This window comes from Eulemur rufifrons, chromosome 23, assembly GCF_041146395.1.
Source record: "Eulemur rufifrons isolate Redbay chromosome 23, OSU_ERuf_1, whole genome shotgun sequence".
Lineage (NCBI taxonomy): Eukaryota > Metazoa > Chordata > Mammalia > Primates > Lemuridae > Eulemur > Eulemur rufifrons.
In genome coordinates this window covers 4,898,739-4,918,169 of record NC_091005.1, presented here as the reverse complement: position 1 = coordinate 4,918,169, position 19,431 = coordinate 4,898,739, and the positions used below count along the sequence as shown (strand labels likewise).

The 19,431-nt window shown below is 44.9% G+C and overlaps 1 protein-coding gene across 1 annotated transcript; it reads right to left on the bottom strand.

The window, feature by feature from the left end:
- Positions 1 to 392: 392 nt before the first annotated feature.
- CFAP263 (cilia and flagella associated protein 263) lies at positions 393 to 19,077 on the bottom strand. The gene is made up of 9 exons (XM_069456591.1): positions 18,965 to 19,077; positions 17,207 to 17,333; positions 16,236 to 16,397; positions 13,314 to 13,469; positions 12,435 to 12,515; positions 10,239 to 10,394; positions 5,446 to 5,553; positions 1,482 to 1,637; positions 393 to 482 (listed from the first exon to the last, which is right to left on the bottom strand). The coding sequence occupies exons 1-9, from the start codon at positions 19,075 to 19,077 to the stop codon at positions 393 to 395; spliced, it is 1,149 nt and encodes a 382-aa protein (XP_069312692.1).
- Positions 19,078 to 19,431: the final 354 nt, after the last annotated feature.

The window sequence follows — 19,431 nt, the reverse complement described above, 5'->3', positions numbered from 1 at the left end:
GTTCTTAAGTAGTTACACACCTGGGCTGTCACAGACAGGCCCACAGCACACACCATGGGCTGGCTCTCCCTCGGCTGTCCCACTCCCACCTGCAGGAAGGTCACTTTCATTTGTGCTTGTGAACTAAATGTGGGCTAACAAGTGTCAAACCATTAGAGTGCCCTGTGGTTCTTTCAAGGTTACTGGTTTCAGGGGCCAGGCTGTGAAAACACTCCCCGAGGGCAGATGTGGGAGGTGCCCGATCAGCCTGGCTGGGGAGTTGGGGACACCAGGCAGCACAGGGAACGGTGAGAGGACCCCGGGACTAGAAAGGAGCTGATTACTTCAATGTAGAAAGGAACTGATTACTTTAATGGATCACACCTCGGTCTGCGAGCCGTGCCCGCCTCTGGCTATTTACCAGGCAGCGGGCAGATCACCTGCAACTGCTCATTAGTTGTTTTCATTTTATTCCAGGTCTTGCGGTAGCCTTTTAAGGACATCTGCCAAAAAGGAAAAAGGGGGAAGGGGGAGAAAGGGTCACTGAGGAAAAACTGATTGTAACTATGCAGAAGGCAGCCTCATCCAGCCCTGCTGACGGTCCAGACAACCCTGCATGGGGCCACGTGGGTGTGTGCCACCGTGCAGGGGCCACCAAGGGGCAGGAACCACCCAGATTATTCTTCGAAAGAGCATGTTTCTGTCCAGCGAAGTGAGAAGTTGCAGGTTCCTGCTGCAATTCTTTGCTACTTCTCAGCTCTAGATTTGATGGGCCCAAGTTTGGGTCCTGATTTACTTCCTGCCACCCAGTAGCCACAGGAGAAGCAGGAGAAAGTAACTGGGAAATGGAGCCGGGGTCTAGATGAGGAAACGCCAAGCTCCCAGTTTCCCAGCCGACCCCAACTGGGTTTCTGCGCTACTCTAGCGATGTCTCAGGGACCTTGGTTCACAACCTGGCAGTGGCAGCCGCAGTGCTTGCCTTTTTGCCGACACCAGTATATTGTTTTCCCGTTTCCTGTTTCTCTTCCACAGCTCACAGGGAGCAAGAGTATCATATTCAAAGGCTACAAGGTTAGTTAAAAGCGAAAAGCCCCATGGCAACTATGTACATGCATGGAATCAGGTTCTAAATGATATTAAAAATCCATTATTATTTCATGTTTTAAAAAAACTGCCTTCTCCATGTATAAAGTAGCAATCACTACATTACCAATTGCTTGGAGGGATTCAGAATTCATTAAGAAGCTTCTAGAATTCATTAAGAAAACAAGCAACTAAAAACACACTATTATGACAGAGTCTCTCCCTGAAAACTGAAAAGACTCTGTCCCCAACAATGAAAAAAGGAGCTTAAAGAAAATCATTTTGGTTTAATAGTTGAGGCAACTGCTGAGATTTCTCATAGACATAACCTGTCCAGATATCTGTATTCTTAACCCAAAAAACAAAACCCTAAACAAAAATGTTGAGGGCTCCCCATCTTGGGATTCTCTGCGGCTCACCTCTGCGATCTCCACTTTCCTTTCCCACATCTTGATGCTCTTCTCCAGGTCTCCATTTAAGATCTTCTCCCGGACGTACACCATCACCTGCGGCGCCCCGAACTCCGCCAGCTGCCTGCGCAACTTCTTGTTCAAACCCTCGGCTTTGGTCCGGTCCTGGGTGGGGAAGGATCGCTTAGACGCCAGGAACCCTGGCAGCTCCTGCTGTGAGGGAGGACGCACTGCCCCTGCCATCTCTCCCCACAGTTTCAATATAGTTTGAAAAAGCATGTTTACATTTTCAAAGGGGTGGGAGGGAAACCACAAGATTCTGATTTTTTACAGATCATGATGTTTAAATCCAGTTCAGAAACACTAAGTGCAGTCTAAAACAGTCTTTTGTTAGGTACAGTGGCTCATGCCTGTAATCCCAGCACTTTGAAAGGCCACAAGATGGGAAGATTGCTTAAGGCCAGGAGTTCAAGACCAGCCTGGGCAACATAGCAAGACCCTGTCTCTACTAAAAACAGAAAAACTATCTGGACTTGGTGGCACCGACCTGTATGTAGTCCCAGCTACTTGGGAAGCTGAGGGAGGCTCAAGGGAGGATCCCTTGAGCGCAGGAGTTTGAGGTTGCAGTGAGCTATGATGATGCCACTGCGCTGTAGCCAGGGCGACAGAGAGAGACTGTGTCTCAAAAAAACCAGGGCGACAGAGAGAGATCATGTCTCAAAAAAAAAAAAAAAGTCTTTTTTTCTTTCACTCCTTTCCCCCCCTTCCCCTTCCCATTCCCTTTCCTTCCCTCCTTCTGGCTGGGTTTGCTTTTCTTTTTCTTTTTGAGACAATGTCTCACTCCATCACCTGGGATATAGTGGCATTCACCATAGTTCACTGCTACCTCCAACTCCTGGTTTCAAGTGAAACCTCAGCCTACTTAAGTAGCTGGAACTACAGGCACACACCACAATACCCAGCTAATTTTTCTATTTTTTGTAAAGACAGGGTCTCGCTATGTTGCTCAGGCTGGTCTTGAACTCCTAGCCTCAAGCGATCCTCCCATCCCGGCCTCCCAAATTGTTAGGATTACAGGCATGAGCCACCATGCCTGGCCCTCCTTCCTTCTCTTCGTTATTAAGAAATACATTTTACTTATTTTGATTTCTTGGGGGTTTCTGTGTGTGAAAAATTATGTATTTTAGTATACTTTGATCAGTCTCAACTCACTTTCCTATCTTTTACTATAAAATATACATAACATAAATTTTACCATCTTAACCATTTTTAAGTATACAGTTCAGTGGCATTAAGTAGATTCACATTGTTGTGTGACCATCACCACATTCCATCCCCACAACTCTTTTCATCTTGTAAAACTGAATCTCTATGCCCACGAAACAGCATCTCCCCGTCACCCCAGCCCCGGAAATCACCATCCCAGTGTCTGCCTCCATGAATTTGACTACTCTGGGTACCTAAATGGAATCACACAATATTTGTCCTTTAGCATAATGTCCTCAAGGTTCATCTGTGTGGTAGCATGTGTTAGAATGTCCTTCCTTTTGAAGGCTGAGTAATATTCCATTGTATGGACAGAACACATTTTGTTTATCCATTTATCCATTCATGGACACGGGTTGCCTCCGTATCTTGGCTATTGTGAACAATGCTGCTATGAACACCGGTGCACAAAAATCTGCTCAAGTCCCTGCTTGCACAATTCCTTTGAGTGTATACCCAGATGTAGAATTGCTAGAACCTCTAGTGATTAAATTTTTTGAGGAATCCTTGTCTTTTAAATTTTTATCTTAAAAATTACTATATAGTAAAATTAACTAGCCCTTTTAATAGGGTGCATTTTTTAAAATTAGCATTGTCCTTTTAATGTTTATTTTACCAATTCTTTTGTGTAGGCAATAGATTCAACTCAAATGATCTAAAAATACACTACGACAAACAAGCCCCCACCCCACCCTTGTTCCCCCATCACAAAGATCTCCTTTCCTATCTTTAGGTTTTGTACATCTTTCTAGACATCTATGCTTATACAAACATATGTTTCCCTTTTTTGACCCAAACAGCAGCATATTCTATTCACTTTTATTCATCCAGCTTTCTTTTCACTCAATAACTCTTAAAGATCCTTCTGTATCAGGTCACAAAGAATTTACTTATTCTTTTTGACAGCTGCATAATTCTCCGCATGGATGTGCCATGATTTAACAACTCCCCACCAAAACAGTCTCTTAGCTTTTCAGTATCTTGTTATTACAACAAACAATGCTGCAATTACTAATCTTCTGGGTATACGTCAGATTGCAAGCATGCAAATATACGGTAGGATAAACTACCAAAAGTGAAATTGCTTGTTCAAAGGTAGTGGTTCTCAACCAGAGGCGATTGTGTCCCCAGGGGACATGTGGAAATGTCTAGAGATATTTTTGTTTGTGACAACTACCGGGGGTACTGCTAGCATCTTGTCGGTAGAGGCCAGGGATGCTACTTAACACCCTACAGTGCACAAGACAGCCCCCCATAAGAAAGAATCACCCAGCCCCAAATGGCAGTAGTGCCTAGGTCAAGAAAGCCTGGGCTAAGCATTTGTGCATGTTAGTGTTTGGTAAATAGTGCAAATTGCCCTCTGTAACGATCAAGCCAATCACACTTCTGCAGCAATATTTGGGACTGCCTATTTCCCTGTACTCCTTCTCTGCAGTCTTACCAACTTTTTCATCTTTGTCAAGTTCAATCTAAGAGAGAAAAAAAATAATACCTCATTATAGCTTTATTTTGTATTCTTCATATTATGAGTGAGGTAGAACACTTTTCGTATGTTTCAGACTGTTCAGCTTTTCTGTAAAACTTTAAAACTTTTGCCCAGTTTTTCTCTTAGTTGTCAGTTTTTTTCTTATTGATTTGTAAAAGATATTTATTTTAAGAAAATTACCTCCTTGTGATATTGGATACTACATTTTTCTAGTTATTTATCTCTTGACTTTGCTTGTTATGGTTTTTGCTATGCAGAAAAATTTTTGTCTTTAGATTACTGACTTTAATGATTTCATAGTTTCTAGATTTTATATAATATTTTGAAAGGCCTCCTCATTCCAAGATTATATAAACATTTTCTATTTATTTTAGGACTTTAATGGTTTTATTACTTACATTTAAATCTCTGATACACCGGAATTTTAGTGTAAGACATAGTTACGTCTTAATTTTTTCCTAAATGGCTACCCAGTTACCCCACATCATTTATTCAGTAATCTTGCTGTCCCTTACTTACCTTTATTATAAACTTAAAAATATCAATATCAGAACTTTATCAGATACTTGATCATATACATATCATATAAAATCTGTATCAGGGCTTATTATAGGACCTTATATTTTTTCCTTTGATGTCCCAGTCTATTCATATCATTTTAAATATTGCAACTTTATTACATATTTAGAATCTCATAGGGCTAGTGCCCTCATTTACTTAGTAAGAATTTGGGGGATATTCTTATTTATTTTTCCAAAGGAATTTTTGAGTCAGTTTATCCAGATCCTTAAAAACAAACAAAAAAACCCTCTGGTATTTTAATTGGACTACCATTATTTCATAGATCAGCTTAGAGAGAACTAACATTTTTACGATGTTGAATCTTCCTAAGGTAATATTATATTTTAGTTACTATACTAAATGCACTATACATTCTTTATGGGGTTACAGACACAAAACTTTGAATACTGTACTTTCAGGAATTCTCAAGTATTATTTGGACTCCATGAAATTTTTGTTATGAGCGGACTCTAGAACCCAACCCAGCCGTAAAATGCGACACAAGTCTCTAGGTGCCACTCTCTGCTTTGATGGCTATTTTGATTTTTATGGTCTAGACTTTTCTAGGTAAACAACCAAGGTGGCTTGAATCTTGGTAGACATTGACTCAAGTCCTTAAGGAGACAGATATTAGAAATGGCATGTTTTGCCCTCTCCTACCTCCTCTACTTGTAGGGTTTCTCTTTCGATTTTTCCAAGTAGCTCATTTCTCAGCAAGATCTCCTTGTCCAGATTGACGTGTATTTCCATTGCTCGGTGAAGCTTGCTCTGAAATATAACAACACATCGAGTCTTGAACTAAGATGACCTCTTAGAACTGCGGGAAGGGCAGACAGCTCTTTGTTAAGGAGGAGAAAAGCAGGACCATCCAGGAATTTCAGACTGCCCTTCTCACGGTTGCCTAGATTTCAAGAATCTTGGTGTTTGAGATCTGGCAGGGGAGGAGAGGACCTCAGGGTCTTGCCTTCAGCTGGAGAGACAGAGAGGTCAGACACGCCTGGACCCAAATCCTGCCCCACTACTTACTAAGAGAAACTCTGATCAAGTCCCAGAACCTCTCTAAACTTGATCCAATCACCCTGTAGGGTTGCAGAGAGGCTTACAGGAGACATCCTGGTAGAACGCTAAGCACAGCACCTGGCACGTGGAAAACACTCACTAAACAGCTGCCATGACTACACGGATGGAGAGGGAGGAATACTCCCCAAGAGACGGGTGCCACTGCTATTCCTACCGACACATGAAGGAACTGACCCTTAGGGATGTGAAACAATTTTCCCCAGGTCACAGAGACAAGGATGAGTCAGGTTTTGAACCCAGGCATTGTGATTCCACAGCCCATTGGCTTCACCACTATCTCCCTTGCCTAATGAGGCTGGGCCTATGGGTGTTGGAAGAATCGTGCAGGAGCTGCCTGGCAGATTCCCATCCCATCATTTGCCCTTCACCAGCTCCTGCAGGCCCCTGCTTCTCAGACTGGCCCCCTTGGACCACTCTTCTCCCAGTGGGTTAGAGTCAGCCAGAGGAGTTGGGATATGCTCTGCTTCACTAAGGAGTGGGGCCAGGGAAGAAGCCAGTGATTTCAGGGGGCTCACTCAACAAACCCTGAGAACCCACTCACCCTGCACCAGGCCCTGGTCAGCAAAGCAACCTAGGCCCTGCCATGAGGGGGCCAGCTCACAGCCTGGACCCAGGCAGGGAGGCAGTCAAATAACTGCAAGAAGGAATGCCAAACTGCAACTGTGCCAAGCTGTAAGAATGCCAGGACAGTGAGAAGAGGTTTTCCTGTAGAAGAAATGCTGGAAGGAGGGCTGGAAGGTGGAGTCAATATGTGCAGGTGAAGAGGAAAGAGGGAACATTCCAAACTAAGGAAAGCGGCTAGGAGAGGAGGGTCTAACAGGAGCTGGGAGAGTGGGTGAGAAGCCACAGGGCCACAGTCAAAGTGAAGGGAGAAGTAGGAGGATGCAGGGGCATTGCCCCAGAGTGTCAAAACTTAGATGTAGCAGAAGAGCATGGAGCCACCTGCCTGGGGGACCTTTGGAGGGGGACCTGGGGAATCCTCCCTACTCCTCTACAGCCCTCACTTCTTTAAGGCTCACTTCTTGCTCCATGCCCTGCACGAAAATTGCAATGCTTAGGAAAGCAAAAGTGAATAAGAGACCAGATTGGGGGGGTCAGCTGTGGGCAGAGGAGGCCGGGCAGGAAGGAATGGAACTACAAGGGCATCACTGGCTCTGTTGGGCAGGGCCATCACGACGGTGTCATGAAAGCTTACTTTGTGATGCTGAGTCAAGCCTCCAGTCACTCGAGGAGGCCACTTCTGAAAAGGGCATGCATCCACTTTCCACTGCTGCATAACAAATCACCACAAACTCCATGGCTCAAAGCAATGCCCACTTCTTATCTCATGTTTCTATAGGTCAGGAGGCTGGGCACAGTGTGGCTAGACTATCTGCCCACAGTCCCACTGGGCTGAAATCAAGGTGTCTGCCAGGGCTGTGGTTGTTGTCAGGATCTCAGGGTCCTCTTCCAAGCTCACTTCTTGTTGGCAAAATGCATTTCCCTGAAGCAGTAGGACCAAAGTCCCCGTTTTCTTCCTGGTTGTTGACAGGAGGTTGCTCTCAGCTCCTAGAGGCCCCTCTCAGATCCCTTCCGAGTGGCCCCTCTGTTTTCAAGCCAGCAATGCAGAACTTCCCACCCAGCAAATTCCCTTTGTGCGTCACATCTCTGATGTCCCCTTCCAGAGAAACTCTGTGTTTTCAAAAGGCTTGTGTGATTAGGTCAGGTCCACGTGGGTAATCTCCCTATTTTAAGGTCAAGTGTGCCGTATGATATAACCTAATCATAGAACAGAACCGAATAACAGAACCCATCATATGCACAATCCTGGCTGGAGTGTATACACCAGGGGGTAGGGAGTCTTGGGATACGTCAGAATTCTACTTACCACAGGGCACCAGGTCAGTAGTTTACAGTCAGTCAGGGGTGACTCATCCCAGCTGTCATCAAATGCTTATATTCTACCAGACTCCACCAGGCAGAGCTTGATGGCATAAAGTCAGAGAAAAAGGTGCCACCTTGACTCAGGTTCATTCATGAAACTCACAGAAGAGAAGAGACCATGTCTGTCTTGAGCTGTCTAAATGCTGTCCCCTTAGCACTTGGCCCTGTGCCTGCCATACTGTGGGTAACGGAGGAAAGTTATCCTGCATGTTGTTAACAAGGCCTCTCACACTTGGGTGTTTGATATTTATATTGAAGTGGCCTGTCCCTGCCTGCTCCCCCCATCACCTGAACTGCCAGCTGCTCATTCAACAGCATTGGCTGAGCACCTGCTTCAGCCAGGCACTGTCCTGGGTGCAGGGGACACAGCAAAGACTAGACAGAGCTCCATCCTGGCGGCAAGACACAAAAACCTGTCTCTGAGAGGTGAAGAATCTTGCCCAGGTAAAGCCCATCCCCCAGCAGAGCTGCCATTCGAACCCAGGTGAGCTCTGACTCCACAACTCACAGTTGTTCTGCCTCCATTTCCCCCAGGAGACCTGAGAATTGAGACACGGAATGGCTCCCATTTCGCCCTCTGTGGCCTGTGTTGCTGATGTTCAGGTATTACAAGCATCCGAAAGAGCTCAGGTCCTGCAGCCTGGCAGTTTCATTTTATAAACCAGTAGCTCTACTTCCCTTGGCTTTTCCCCACGAGACCAGACGGGCCCTGTGCTACTTAATTGCTTCTGCAGTGTAAGGTCAAGGTCCAATGTGATCTGACCGTGTACTACCCGCTCTCCAGGCAACCAGGGCCTGGGAGTCACAGGAATGGCCTTCGTCTCGAAATGCAGCGATCAAACAAGCTAAATACTGATGAGATAAGCTTATAGTGGATGATCTGTCAGATATTTGTGATACACAATCTCAGAATGCCAGTATAATATTTTCTACATGCTTTATACCAGGAAAAAGTGGTTGAGTGGGACACACACTGGACGAGGAGCCCCAGCTCTGTCACTAACTTGTTGCTTGAATTTGGCAAATAGTCTGCATCTTTCAGCCTCAGTTTTTTCATTTGTAAAAGGAATATGTTGAATGAACATAAACCTGGTCTAAATAATTCACATTTACATTTTAAACTGTGGGGACGAAAGGAAGCCCGCCTGTGAGCTGCCTAAGCCCACAGCCACTGCTGCCACTTGGGCGCTAGGCCGGGGGTCAACAAACTTCTGTAAAGGACCAGATAGTAAATATTTTAGGCTTTGCAGACCCAGAGACAAATTGTGCCTATTATGTAGTTATTTATATTAACAAGTGGAAAAAACCCAAATTCCTACAAGTGTTTCATTGATTAAATTCAAAATATAATAATTGAGTACAATATTTTGGAATACAGGTCTACTAATGAGAAGAGTAGACTTTCTGGGGGAGAAGCCAATTTTGCTTAATTTGGTTTCAAAGTCAGTGTGCTATTATCAAATTGGTTGTGAATGTTATTCTCAAAAACCATTCTTGGCTCACAGACCAGTAGGTGGGATACACTGGCCTGCAGTGTGCCGGCCACTGCATTAGATGGTCACTAGCTGGGTGACTGGATGGCCTGGTCTGAGTGGATAGGTCCTGTTCATGGCTCTAGGCCTTGTTTACTTACTAATGCCTCTCTTCTCTCCCAAAAGGGTTCCATCTGGATGATAAATTATTTAGTAGTTTTCTGGTTTATAGCTAAGACTTTTTCCTTTGCAGGGTTTTCTTTTTTTTTTTTTTTTGAGACAGAGTCTTGCTCTGTCGCCTGGGCTAGAGTGCCATGGCATCAGCCTTGCTCACAGCAACCTCAAACTCCTGGGCTCAAGCGATCCTCTTGCCTCAGCCTCCAGACTAGCTGAGACTACAGGTGCATGCCACCACACCTGGCTAATTTTTTCTATTTTTTGTAGAGTCAGGGTCTCGCTCTTGCTCAGGCTGGTCTCAAAACTCCTGAGCTCAAGTGATCCTCCTGCCTCAACCTCCCAGAGTGCTAGGATTACAGGAATGAGCCACCACGCCCGGCCCCTTTGCAGGGTTTTAAGATGGGAAGTACTTTTTTATACGCCTAAATTAAACAGGACCTAAATGTGATTATTCTCAAAACTCACTGTGCATGAAAATCATGTGGGGAGTTGAAAACAACAACAAAACAAGATGCGTGACCCTCACCTCCTAGTTCAATTAGTCAGGGTGGGACTGGGCATTGGTATATTTTTTAAAAAGAAAAAGCTCCCAGGTGGTTCTCATGCATAGCCAGGGTCGTGGCAGCATTTAGGGAATTTTAGGAGGCAAGGCTTTGGTGAGTGAGGAGAAATCAGGCAGCAGCAGGACAGCGAGGGACCCCTAAGTGCTGTGTGAAACTGCTGTGTGCAGCGGAACCTCCCTGCGGCCAGCAAGGTGGGTGCGGGAAGCCCCGGGGGCCCTGGGCGTCAGGGATGGCTTACTTTGTAGGCGTTGAGGACCTGCAGGGTGTTCCCAGATGCCAGCTTTAGCTGGATCAGTTCTTGATTCCTTCCTTCAATCGTCTCCAAAAATTGAGCGTTCTCCATCTTCAGCTGCTGAAAATCAACTTCGTGGAGGGCCTCACCCCCCTCTTCCTTCTATGGCTCAGAAAGAAGAAAAGATGGGACCTTCAGCTGTGATTCTGCATGTATGGCTCACGTTTTGCAATTCTTGGTAAAACTTTGCAGGTCATTTTGTCATTTGACAAACACACAGTGGGCATCTGCTTGGTGCCGGGCATGGTGCTAGGCACTGGGAATAGAGATTTGAGTAAATACAATGTTCCCTAGCCTCAAGGAGAACAGGTGAAGGTTCACAGACAGGCCCCAGGTACTGACTCATCAGCGTGGTGCACTGGGATGGGCGGGGGTGGAGGGTGCACAGAAGCCCCTCAGCTGGGCCAGGGGAGGATGAAAGGCCGAGTCAGGGAAGACTTCCCACAGGGGGTGATGCCTAAACAGGGCCATGAAGGAAGAGTAAGAATCGGGCCATCTAAAAGTTGTTTTTAACCTGGAAAACCCAGGAAAAGCAGCCCATGAATCCCCCTCCTTTGATCATATGACATTTCTGCACCATGGATCTATTAGTGTATTGGATTCCCTCCCCAACCGCCAGGTCTATGCCATCTTATATTTGTGGCAGGCAACAGCCCAAACTGGGGACTGCTGCTGCTCCCACATCCTGCTCTACTCATGCTGTGCTACCTCCTGAGATGCATCTCGTCTTCCCCTTTCCAAAACAGCACCACAGTTTCCTCAAGCCCTAACGACCCATCCTCCAGCTCCAATGCTCCCGACCTGGTGTCTATACCTGAGGGACATCTCTCTCTCGCTGAGCCTCTGGAAGCTTTAGCTCCATGGTCCTCGACACTGTTGCCTCTGTATACAGTTACACGTACACGCTGCTGCCCGCCAGTGTGTCCTCTCTTCCGGCAGCAGCCATGAGCACTCCCCCTTGCCATCTGGCTCACTCTCCTCCGTGAACTCTAGTTTACCAATTCTCTCAAGTGTGGAGCTCACACTGGGATGCGACACTCCAAGTTAGGGCTGCTCAGACAGAGTAGACCAAGGACACCCCTTTCTTGGTCTGGGCACTGGATTTCAATCAGTGCAGCCCAGGCCATAACATCACCATCAGGTGAGCAGATGTCATCAGCTACTCTACAGCTGAACCATCCTGTACCTGTGCAGACATTTTAGGGGAACCAAGTGGGGGATCTTACATTTGTCTTTAGTCTCTTCATGTTGCTAAAGTTGTCCCAGCTTGTGGAGGTCTTTCTGGACCCCAAGTGGATCAAGCAATAGTCCCCTGACATGTCAGTTCTGCTGCCCAATTTTGTGTCATTCAGTGGCCCCTTTCATGTGCATGCCATCCGTGCCCATACTCAAGTTAATAATAAAAATATTGAGCTGGGAAAGGACAGAGCCACGTATCACATTCTAGAGGCCCTGAGTCATGTCTGCCTCTAATCAGGAGCAATTGGGGTCAGCCAGCCAAAGACTCACCAAAGCACAGTCGAACTGTGCCACCCAGGCCGCATTCCCCTCAAAGGTCAACAAGTATGTCATGAGGGTTTTTTAATTCAAGCCAACTCTATCTACAGAAAACCCCTTATCTGCCTGCATAGCAACTGTATTCGTTTCCTATTGCTGCTGCGACAAATTACCACAAACCTAGTGGCTTAAAGTAACACAAATTTATCTTACAGTTCTGGAGGTCAGAAGTCTGAAATGGTTTGGGGGCTAAAATCAGGATGTTGGCAAGGCTTCATTCCTTCCAGAAGCTCTCAGGGAAAATCTGTTTCCTTGCCATTTCTAGCTTCTGGAGGCTGCCCACATTCCTCGATTCACAGCCCTCTTCCTCTGCCGTAAAAGCTCATTGCTCTAATCTCTGCTTTTGTTATCATACCTTCTCTTCCCCTCCTGCCTCCCTCCCATAAAGAGGGGGATTACACTGGGCCCACCCAGGTAACCCAAGAACATCTCCCCATCTCAGGATCTTTCAGTTAATGACATCTGCGAAGTACTTTTGCCATATGAGGTAACATATTCACAGATTCCAGGGATTAGGATGTGAGCATCTTTGGGGGCCCATTATTCAGCCTACCATAGTAAGAAAGAAAGAAAGAAATCACATACCTGTCTCAATTGTAAAAGCATTTTTTTCCTTTGAACTTTGAGAGAAATGTTTTTCAAACGTAATTTATCCTTCATATTACCCTGTAAAATAAAGGCATATTTCAATCCATTTATCTTCTTCCCTGTTGCTTTGAAAAATTGGTAAGTCTAAGGCTGCAAACCAAAAGTTGAGCCCTAACATTCACCCACTTATTTCAAATTCTTTTACTTCTACCCGAGCTGGTGCTGCTAGGACATTTCACTCATGATCAAGAAAGGAAACTGGGTCTGCTCCATGCATATTTTATATTGCTTTTAAGTTCAAGATTATCTGGGTGTATGCTACTGTAGGGGCCTTTCCTGACAAAATAATCTTATGATTCTTTGGTCTTTTATTCTCGTGGTAACTTACATAATTTTTATTACTCTTAACATGATAGGGTTAGTAACCTGTCTCCAGGATCCAAAACTTGACGTATATAAAATCTCTGGAAATGGAGTACCTCCTTCCTTTCCCAGGCCAGCCCCACGTCCATCTGCTTATAATATGGGAACTCAAAGAGCTTGAGATTCACCTGCCCCCTCCACACAGTCACCAGACCCAGCCTCACTCCTTTCTCAAGAAAATACATCAGATCTTGAAACAAATAACAACAATAAAAAAGAAGTCAATCTGAGATACTATTAATATGCATCCTGCTTGGTTGATTTTAGCCTTGATAAGCATGCATTTTAAAACATGCACATACACGTATAATTTTAGGGGTGCAAAAAATCTGCATATGTGGGCAACACGTGTGGTGGACCAAGTGGAGTTACGCTGCCTCACATGGAGAATTCTGTGTCGTCCTTGTAAGAATCTACTCCCCCTTTCTAAAGGCTAACTGCCTGCCAACTCACCCTCCTGCGGTTCATGTCCTCAATGTACTTCATCATTTTCTCAGTGGCCAAAATACTCCCTTTCTTCTTGGATATGGTTTTTAGAATATCTTTTTCAAACTCGTGCACTTCCCTCTGAACTTCAGTCCATCGAATGTCAGCTTCTTCAATGATAGCCTGGGGGAGTCAGCACAAAGAGAAAAGAGAGTTTCCAAAAATCTTCAAGGATATATATCCTCTAAGGAAACCTAAGTTCCCAGGCCTCTTTGTGTCCTAATACAGGATGTTTCTTCTCAGCCTTAGAAAGATACCCTTAAGATACAAGCTTGACCATATGAATATTATTATTAAAAAGTATTACTCAAAAAATAGTATCCATAAGGAAAGAGCAAACAAACAAAAGCAGGGTCTCAGGCATTGCTATTCATTAAAAATTATATTAAAAATATCTGGAAGGATATACGCCAAAATGTGAACCATAGTTACATCTAGAGAGATGGATTAGTGGGGAGATAAACAAGCACTCTTATTATATACTTCTATTACTTTTAAAAAAGATGTTATAAAGTTAGTCATGGTGGTGTGCACCTGTACTCCCAGCTGCTCAGGAGGTTGAGGTGGGGGATCACTTGAGCCCAGGAATTCAAGGCTATAGTGAATAGCCACTGCACTCCAGCCTGGACAACATAGTGAGACCCCCATCTCCAAAACAAAAAGTTATAAAATGAATATATGTATTGACATGGAGAGACAATTTCACCTTGTAAGTGAAAAATACAGCTTGTAAAATAATATCTCTTTTTATAAGAAATTTGTATATACATAGAAAATTATCTAAATTCTACCAGGAGATAAATGCAAGGGTCAACACTAACTACCTCCCAGGGGTATCATTATAGATGTTTTCAAACATTCTTTTAGTTTAACTGTCCTACAACAAACATAGATTGCCTTGAAATAAGAAAACACACACACACACACACACACACACACACACACACAATTTTAAAGAATAAAATGGGAAGGTAGGCCGGGCGCGGTGGCTCACGCCTGTAATCCTAGCACTCTGGGAGGCCGAGGTGGGCGGATCGTTTGAGCTCAGGAGTTCGAGACCAGCCTGAGCAAGAGCGAGACCCCATCTCTACTAAAAATAGAAAGAAATTATATGGACAGCTAAAAATATATATAGAAAAAATTAGCCGGGCATGGTGGCGCATGCCTGTAGTCCCAGCTACTCGGGAGGCTGAGACAGGAGGATCGCTTGAGCTCAGGAGTTTGAGGTTGCTGTGAGCTAGGCTAACGCCACGGCACTCACTCTAGCCGGGGCAACAGAGTGAGACTCTGTCTCAAAAAAAAAAAAAAAAAAGGGAAGGTATCTGTAGCCACACAGCAAATCATCCCAGTTCAGGCTTTTTCCTGGGCACTGAGAAGCAAAAGCATCTTCACTGGCTGGTCTTGGGCTTCAGCCTCTTCCCAGCCCATCATCTTTGTGTGCTAGAACATCAATCCACCTGAAATGCTACCTTCAACACACTGCCCTCCTGCTCAGGTATCTTCAGTGGGGTCCAGCTTTCTAAGACATCAAAGATCAACTCCTCTGCCCGGCTCTCAAGGTCTCATTGCCCTACTCAACCTGACTTCCTAATACAGCCTCCAAAGCACCCTCTTCTCTAATCACACTGGCCTCCTCAACGTTATGATCGTGCCATGCTCATGACTACCTCTGCTTCCTTGCTCATGTCATTTTCCTTACCTAGATTGCCCTTCTTTCCCTATGCCTTAAATAAATGCCATCATTTTTCAAGGTCATGCCAAGTCCCATGTGAAGCCCCACCTCCTCAACAAAGTCTTTTTGACCACTGTAGCCCATACTGATCTCTCTCTGCACTTGACATTTACATCACACAATCTAGCAGGTCAGGGCAATGTTAGCACATCCTAAACCCCTTTAACTTGCTAGAATTCAACAATACATGTTTGGAAAGAGAGAGGAAAGAAGTGGGAGGGGAGAATGGCGGGAGAGAGGGAGTGAGGGACTGGTTTATGTGATACAGATTGTTCTATCACTGGGACACATGAGTCCACTCATGTCCCTCTCGAGGCACGGAGTATGATTCTGTGTGTGCCCACATTTAGAAACAATAAAATACAAAAACTTAGAAATAAAACAGAAGTATCTATTTTTTATACAACATGGCTCTCAAATGAAAGCCAACAACTTCATCCCATGGGTAACTGACTTAACAGTGATGTTTCTCCACTGGAGGAAACTGTGTTGGACTCACTAAGACATGCTACGTGTTAACAGGTCTCCAACAGGACATGGACCGTGGGCATTCATGCTGTATATAAACAGTGACTTGGGTATTTTTCACCCAATTCACTGACTTAAAACTCAAACCCCTCGTATTATTAAGTAATTATTGTAAATTTTTAAGGGCATTTAGGGTTACTGTGGTTTTTGAGACAGAGTCTCACTCTGTCACCTGGGTAGGGTGCAGTGGCATCATCATAGTTCACTGCATGTGGTTATGGTTTTTCAAAGAATCTGTATCTTAGAGACATACACTGAAATGTTTACGGATAAATGATACGTCTAGGATTCGCTTCCTAATAACCCAGTGGGATGAGGGGAAAGTTGGCTGGGACACTGATGAAATAAGAGTGGCCATATGTTGGCAATTGCTGCATCTGGGTGTTGAGTCGCAGGAGTTTGTTGTGCCAGCCTCTCTCTGTTTGTTTGAAATCGTATATTAGAAAAGTTTTAAATTTTTTTTAAAGCAAGTGGAAAGTTCCTTAAAGGCAGGCTCTCAGTTTGTCTCATCCGTATTTCTTCCAAAGGACCAACAATTACACCAACACACTATAGGTACGTCTTGAGTAGGCGGAAGTCGGGGGCCCAGGTAGGACGGCCCATGCTGAGAGAAAGGCGTTAAGGTATACCTCATGGTGCTGCAGGTCCCGTTCGGCATTTGCCCTCATGTGCCTTATTTCATCCTTCATGTCTTCCAGCTCCTTTTGTACAAGCTCGAGCTTCTGGTCAACAGTGAGGCCTATCAGACGGTCCACACCTGTGCGAGATTTGGATCTACGCCTGCCCCGTAACTGCAACCCAGGAAAAACAAAGCCATTGTCAAAGAGGACTTGGTAATATAGCAGCCCAAGGGGGGCATCAAAATGAGCCCTCAGACCTGCTAGAAATCACCCTAAGGACAGCCTACTAGGCCTGAGGTGATGGATATTTCACAAGTCACCCTAAGGCCCTGGGCTAACACTTCAAAGGCTAGTGTTACAATGAACTAAAAATAAATAAGGGGAAAATGTCTCCTTTTATAAATAAGGGGAAAGGCAGTGAACCTGCCGGAGACCAGCACTCAAGTCAATGTCAAGGGGAAGCTCAGTGCTTCCCAAACTGAACACAGAAGAGAAATTTCATCTAGGGGCACAGTGTTCAGCAACACAGACAAATAAAAATATTAGATTTTCTATGCATTTAAGGCCAAGGCCACAAGTGGGGAGGTACAGGGAATGCATGGGCCTGAAGATGGGTTTGGTTGGCCCTCAAAGCATGGACATATATGGATAAGCCCTTTGAAACAAGGGCCCACACCAGGCCTGCTTCTCTCCCTTAGTCAGCTGGCTGGGCCTTGTAAACAGCTGAACCACAATTTAAGGGAAATCTTTCAAATAAACTAGGTATTCTGGGAGAGTCAATCTATTACTAATTAAATCCAATTCCCTTCACATTCACTTGAAAAAGAAACCTTGGAGGGGAAGGAAGAATCCAAAGTAGAACAGGGAGAGGGTCACATGGCCACTTGGCCAAAGAGGGCACATCAAAGGCAAATACACAAATGCCACTTGCATTTAAGGGGACAGACAATAAAATAATTTTCTAGATGTCCATTGTGTACCTGTGCATACTCTGCTGCTGATATTTTAATTTCTGATATTCGTGAAGGCCGGTGTTCCCTGGGCTCCAGTTTAGTGTAATATTTCTCAAACATCTCTGTCTCAATTTTGAGAGCAGAGTTTCCATAGCTGCAAGACAGAGGTACCTGAGTAAGTTCTACCAATAGGAGTTTAAACCCCAAATAACTAGCATTTAACACCTATAAGCCACATGACCTCCTGCAAGACACTTAGCCACTTGGTGCTTTAGTTTCCTCATCTATAAAATGGGAATGATAACAGAACCTACCTTTTAGGGTTACAATAAGGAATGCAAAGACTTCAGGACAGTGCCTGGCACATAGTAAGTGCTATTTAAGTATTTGACATTTTTATTAATATGTTTCATGAGCCACAAAATTCAGAGCACTGGTGTTACATTGAAAATTGTTGTTAAAGTTTTCATCTTCAAGTATCACCTAACCCATTTGTGAAATGCCTTCTGAATTACTATATTCTTGAAGTTATACACACAATCTACAGATGTTTCCTTTGGTTCATGTTTCTCAGATCTTTTATTTGTAGCTCTCAGTAGATGAAAGTATCCACCGGAAGTTTATAATAAACTGTGGACAAATGGTTTTTAAACAACTAGAGATGACAAACCTAGTTCATCCTGGATATGCTAAGATTATGACCTTTTTAACTTCTTAACTTCTCATATACACACACGTGTGTGTGTGTGTGTGAGAGAGAGAGAGAGAGAGAGAGAGAAAATGGCTTTGATGTTTTCATATGTTATTGAGCCAATTCTTGTTTGGCTGAATTTTAGGACTAGTGGAAAAGGCTAAATAGAAAGCACAATATATCAAAGTGTCTTGCTTTTTCAGCACATATCATGTTCCGGGTGTAGTCTGTTCCAGGAGTCACACCTGAGTCTGAATCCCAGCACTACCACCGACAAGCTGTGTGAACTTAGGGAAGTGACTGAACCTCTGTGTCTTTGTTTCTTTACCCATCTCCTAGGGTTATTGGTGCCATTATATAAGGTTATATATGTAAAATGCATGGGATATAGTAAGCACTCAAAAATGGTAGCTGTTAGCAACACTGCCTCAATTCTGACCTGAAACTATTTATAGATGTAGAGCAGTAACATCTATTTCAGCTGCTAGAGCCAGGATATTCTGTATGAGACCAATAAATTGTACCATTAATCTTAACTACATCATGGAATCCTGATACCCAATTTACTTGCTATAGCAGATACAAAACAGACTCCTAAAAATGCAGACTATTGGGCCAGCCATTCTTTACTGTCCATCTCCATGTCACACCCTGGTTCAGGCACATGTGGCCTCATACTAAAATAATCTCAAAACATCTTTCTATTCTGCGGGCACATTCATTTTATCATAGAATCTTAGCATTGGAAAGGGGCTTAGAAATCTCCTGGTCCAACCTGCCGCTGCAGAACAGGGGAGAGGCTAAGCACACCACCTAGCACTAGACAGCCCTGCCAGGCTGAAGTCCTAGCATTGTCCTCTGGGCTTCCCACCACCGCCCCACCAGCCTCGCCCCTCCACCCCGTTCTGGCTCCATCACCGGCTTGTCAGCTCAGTGGTGGTGGAAACGCAGAGGTAAAAACGCAAAGACAAGTTCCCCCAATGTCTAGTGCGGGTTTGGATATTCTCTCCATGCGGGACCCAAGGTCTGAGGCCACCCGGAGGGGCGGAGCGCCCAGGATGAGGAGGGGGGCCCCCAGAAGCCACCGGGGGTACCTGAGCTCCTCCACCAGCCCGCACAGCTGGATAATAGGCAGCTCGTTCTCCTCCCCCGCCTGGGACTCGGTGTGGACGCTGACGCTCTCGCTCTCGTTGTCATCATCACTCATCACTCTGCCGAAGTGGCCCTTGCCAATGCCGAGTGTGCTCGGGAGCGCCGGGTGCCAGCTGCCACGCTGTCACTCAGGCCGAGATCTAGCTAGCGGAACGGCGCGTTGCCCAGACGACCGGACGCGTTGGGGGCGGAGCTTCCGGCGGCCCCGCCCAGCACTCCCGCAGCCTGTTTCCGTGCTGACCTGAGTGAAGTTGCCAACCCTAACTCAGACACATTTAAGCGTTCGCTTTCTATACTGCAGCTACCGTTTGCTCAGCGCTTACTGTGTCCTTGGTGCCATGTTAAACATACGTTATTAAAGTCCTTGCAACAACCTTATAGTAGTATCTATTATTCTCTTCATTCTCCA

Excerpts from the sequence above, each read along its gene's own strand:
- CFAP263 (XM_069456591.1), bottom strand. The coding sequence starts at position 19,077 with ATGAGTGATGATGACAACGAGAGCGAGAGCGTCAGCGTCCACACCGAG. Across the intron at positions 17,334-18,964 it reads GGGCTGGTGGAGGAGCTCAG|CTATGGAAACTCTGCTCTCA; the intron begins GTACCCCCGGTG and ends TCTGTCTTGCAG. Across the intron at positions 10,395-12,434 it reads TGCTTTTACAATTGAGACAG|AAGGAAGAGGGGGGTGAGGC; the intron begins GTATGTGATTTC and ends TCTGAGCCATAG.